The sequence below is a fragment of the Peromyscus eremicus genome, chromosome 3 (genome assembly GCF_949786415.1).
Source record: "Peromyscus eremicus chromosome 3, PerEre_H2_v1, whole genome shotgun sequence".
NCBI lineage: Eukaryota > Metazoa > Chordata > Mammalia > Rodentia > Cricetidae > Peromyscus > Peromyscus eremicus.
Genome location: NC_081418.1, coordinates 80,796,255 through 80,801,419, shown reverse-complemented (window position 1 = coordinate 80,801,419; position 5,165 = coordinate 80,796,255). Strand labels below are relative to the sequence as shown.

General features: G+C 42.0%; 1 gene segment (V, D, J or C); it reads right to left on the bottom strand.

Annotated features, from left to right (window-relative positions):
• Nucleotides 1-4,183: 4,183 nt before the first annotated feature.
• LOC131906311 (immunoglobulin kappa variable 5-2-like) lies at nt 4,184-4,753 on the bottom strand. The segment is given in 2 exon segments: nt 4,184-4,548; nt 4,696-4,753. Coding segments are annotated over 2 exon segments (420 nt in total).
• Nucleotides 4,754-5,165: the final 412 nt, after the last annotated feature.

Genomic DNA, 5,165 nt, shown 5'->3' with positions numbered 1-5,165 from the left:
GCCCCAAAGAAAAAACTGTGTTGCAATCAACAAAGCCAAAAGGAGTTGGAGATCTGAAGAGTACTTTGACATCAGACATGAAGATGCAGTTTGGAGTTTGCCCCAGCTGGCTCCTTCCCTATGTTTTGGAATGGTAATATATATGTGTGTGTGTGTGTGTGTGTGTGTGTGTGTGTGTGTGTGTGTCTGTGTGTGTGATCTGCTTTTGATTTTGTTTTTTTTTCTGCTTTTGATTTTGCAGGGGATTACAGTTAGGAGACTGCATGAATCTAAAAAGAGACTTTGAACTTTGAACTTTTACGTAGTCAGAGACGTTACAGATTATGAAGACTTTTGAAGTTGGACTAAATGTATTTTTGCATTATTATATGGCTCCAGCCTTTGGAGGCCATGGAATGCAATATGGTGGTTTAAAAGAATATGGTCCCCAAAGTGAGTGGCACTATTAGGAGATGTGGCTTAGTTGGAGTAGATATGGTTTTGTTGAAAAAGGAGTGTTACTGTGGAGGTGGCCTTTGAGGTTTCCTATGCTCAAGCTACTCCCAGTGAGACAGAACAATTCCTGGTGCTTGCAAGTCAAGATGTAGGACTCTCAGCTCAATTTCCAGCACCATGTCTGCCTGCATGCTACCGTGTCAAACCATATGATGATCGACTAAATCTCTGAAAATGTACGCCATCCCAACTATATGTTTGTCTTTTATAGGAGTTGCCACAGTCATGGAGTCTCTTCAAAGCAATAGAAACCCTAACTAAGACAACTCCTAAAAGCATTTCAGGTATTCTCTGGAAATGAGACTAATGAGCCATCCAACTCACCCCTCTTCTTGCCACTCTGCACATTGTTTTTTCAGGACCTAAAACACCTGACCTGAAGATACCTTTGCATCAGTTAACCTCTCTGTCTCACCATCTCTCAGAAAAAAATTAAAGAAATTTCAAATTGGTTTAATATTCTTCAGCACCAACTTGATTCTTTGGTTGCTGCAATACTCTAAAAGTAAATGGGACTGGATCTGAAGACTGTTAAGAATGGGAATTTTGCCCTCCTTAAACAATGCTGCTTCCTTGTCAACAAATCCAAAGGGTTTTGAGATGGGTCCCAAAGACACGGGGACCAGAAGAAAAATTCAATGACATGGCTCTACCTATGCATGGGCTTTTTTCCCCTTCCATGCAAACAATTCCCTTTGATCAATCCTTTCCTCATTATTACCCTCATGGTCACATTTTTGTTATTTCCTTTAAATGTTTTACTTACTGCACACGACTTCCTTAAAGCAGATTCCTTCTATAACTGAACAGGAATGCTCCATGGAAGTTCTCCCCACGGCTCTCACCCTAAAACAACTTCATTCATTTCTGGGGAATCTGCTAGAAAACCTTTTGGACACTGAAGAGGGGCTCTGGCTGCAAGGGACCTTCACATCTTTCACCCAAGACCTTTCATCAGTCCTATATTTTCTCCTCGTCCCTTCCTTCCAAGCTCTGCAGACCCTGTTGCTTCTGCTAGCTCACTTGTGTGCAGCACATGTGGCAGTGCAACTAGTCACTAATTTCCTGAATGACTGAACCTAGAAGAAAAAAATTCTCCCAACATTCTTTTATCTCAATTGTACTACAGTCCTTAGCTTCATTCACTGCCACCCTTACTTCACCCTCTTAGGGTGTTCCCCCATCTCTAACTTTTCAAAGTAAAATATGCTTTTCACTAGACAGTCCTTTTTACCTGATCATGATCATTCTGTGGACTCTACTCTTGCCTCAACCCTTAATCTCTGCACAGGAGAGATGGATACCCTGTTAAACAGAACTCACCAGTTCCTAAAGGTGTACAGTTCCACTGACTCATCCAACTGCTGGGGCTATCTGTCCATTAAGGTCAAGTGCTCTTGGGCTGTCTCTGCCTCCCTGTCACTATAGATCTGCACTCCTCTCATACTGCATATATACATAATGACTGACTCCATTCTGGGCCTATACAGATAGGATTGATTAATCAGCTTTCTCCATCCTCTACCATCCCATACTGTTTTCTTAATCCCAAATGGTGAGCTATTTTTCTCCACCAAGTTATCAGTTCTATTGACATCCTTCCCATTCTGAACCAACTCAGCCCTGCCAAATGCCTACAGACAATTGAGACACAATATGGAATCCTTCCCCACCCTATATGGGAGCATCTATGTATGGAAACCCATCTCTTCTTTCTGGCTTCTCTCTGTATCTCCCACCTCTACTTTACCCCTCCCTGGGAAACCTGTTTTACACTGTGTTAAAATCGTATATATTTAGCCCTCTAACTGTTATTTATCTAAAGTTTCTCTAGGAGTATATTATGGTAATCACATGATTTACCAAAGCTGATCAAGTTAAATCTGTCCTCCTGATATATGAAGTTATCAAACCTGTGCTTCTTAGACCCTGATGACAAAGCCCAGCTACTCCCATCAACCCCCTTATGAAAGAAGTAGCCAATAGGAGACTACTACATCACCCATCCCTTCTTTTTATCTGTCATCAGGTTTGGAATGAAGGATTAATTACCTAAAAAGCCTCAGCCGACTGAGAAGCTCTGAATAACAAAGTTGACTTGACGAATAATACCTGTGGAAGCTTCTGATCGGGAGATGAACATACCAAACCCCTGGTGTCTACCACTCCCAGACTGCAGGGGAACTGATCTGCAGATGGACCCTTCCATCCCCAATCTTCCACCTTTTCCATCCTATAAAACCCAAGATTCCCATGCCGCTTGTGCTGTCTTCACTTCCTCGGAAAGACTGCAGCCCTTCAGTCATCCTTATTCAAGAACAATTCTAGTTCTGGAGATGTTGGACTGCCTTTTTAAAAATTTCAGTGATACTTCCATCAATCCCAATCTAACATTGGATAACCTTAAGCAAAGTAAGAGAGAGAGACAGAGAAACAAGAAGAGCTAGGAAGGACAGGGACAGTAGATGAAAAGAAGGAAGAGAGAAGAAAGATTAGAGAAAAGACAAAATGAAATAGTGAGAGAGAGGGTGTGTGTGTTCCAAGATCATTACAATAAGAAAAAAACAAATGAATCAGGTGATATTAATGCAAGTTAACAATTTTCCCCATACAATTAGACTACTGCTGTGGAGCACACTTGGAGTCAGGTGGAAGATTGCTTTTAATGATATTGTTTGTGATAGTTAATCTTCATGGTCACAATGGCTGGACTTAAAATCACCTGAGATACACACCCAGAGGTGATGCCAGAATGTGTTTCTAGAAAATATTGAATGAAGGGGAAAATTCACCCCAAATGTGGACTATTTTACCCATGGGTTTGACTGAATAAAAAGTGGAAAAAAGGAAATGGACACAAATTTATTTATTTAAGTCTTTCTGTATATCCTAGGGGACCTGAGCTGGTTCCTAACACACAGGGGGAAAAAGCCAGGTGTGGTGGAGTCAGGTGGATTGTTGGGAGTCACTGGCCATTCAGCCTGACCAAATGTGTGATTTCTAGGTAAAAATGCAATACCTTGTCTCAAAACAAAAACAAAAACAAGCTGAAAAGTGTCCAGGGAATGACATCTAGAGTTGAGATCTACATTGCACACACCACACACACACACACACACACACACACACACACACACGTGCATGTGCCATGCACATGCACACTTACACCAAATCTATCATTGAACATGAATGCAGAAACACAAGAACACACAAGCAAAGGGAGAAAAGGTGAGTAGCATGCCAGTTTACCTTCCTCCCTTTCCTGATTGGCCTAGATTTGAGCAAACTCTCATTGCCACAGTAGGAGCTTCCAGACCAGTACGTCTTCTTCACCATAATGATCTGTATCCTTTGATACATGAATCAAAGCAAATATTGCCTACCTTAAGATACTCATTGCCTGGTATTTGATGACAGCAAAAATAATACCAACCAATACCACCTGGAGCCTAAACCAGATTCATTGAAGTCTTTGATTTGATCTCAAAGGTGGAAATGAGTGGGGCAATGGACAGGAAATTACATCCCTGGAAAAACGATGTAAAGGCTGTTTCAGTCTCTTTCAAGTAAAGTGTGTCAGGAACAGAATAGAGGGCTGTGGAGGCTACTGAACTGAAAAGGGAAGTAAGAACACGTGTGGTGGAGGGAATAAACACCAAAGGCTGCCAGGTTTGCACACTGAACAGCTTCAGTAGCAGCTGAGGCAGTGTGACAGACAGCATCTGCAGGTTTCTGTAAGAGGATATATCACTGTGCGAGGGTGATTATCGCTTGGCTGACAGAAGTACATTGCAGCATCCTCAGACTGCACGCCATCAATTGCCATGCTGAAATCTGTTCCATAGCCACTGCTGTTGAACCGGAGTGGGACTCCAGAAACACGGGTATTGCCTTCTGAAAAGAGGAGCGTAGGATCTTCCCCTGTCTTATGCTGGTACCAGTTCATATCATCATCAATATCTGTGCTGGTTCTGCAATTGATGGTGACTTTTTCTCCTATGGCCATGGAAAGGAATTCTGGGGACTGGGTGACAGCTGTTTCTGCCCTGGAATCTGTTCATAGAAGAAAAATAAGAAAGACAAATCAAATGTGCCGTATTTATATAGACAAAAGTCTCAACTCCTTTGGAAACTATAGAATTCTATGGGAATTATGAACACTTAACGAATGTCAGGAAGAAGGGAAACTGTTTCCCTTACCAGAGATCCAGAGGAGGAGGAGGCTGAGGAGCTGAGCGTGGGACAACATGGCCATGGCCTTGGGTCCTAGCTAGTTTCCCACTCAGTGTGACAGCACATATTATATGCCATCAGAAACTGAGGAGGTAATGGGACATGCAAATTATATTGAATATGACAGAGGTTGGGAAGGCAGAGTTGAATGACAGTGTAAACCTTCACATAGAGTCTACCTGCTAATTTCTCCACAGCTATGTTGTTGATGCTCACAAGGCTGGTTTAAAATGTTGCCTCCTAGGCTTTTATCTTTCCTCTCCTTTAATCTTCTACCAGATTCTGTGTTTCAAGGTTCAGTGTTACAGTGACTGACCTGACAGAGGAAAAGTCCACAGTGACATCATTGATAATGTCCATCTTTCACCTCCCAACATCCTAATGTTTGTGATAGAAGGGAGCTAAGAGAATCAAATAATTCACATGACTTTTGTCTG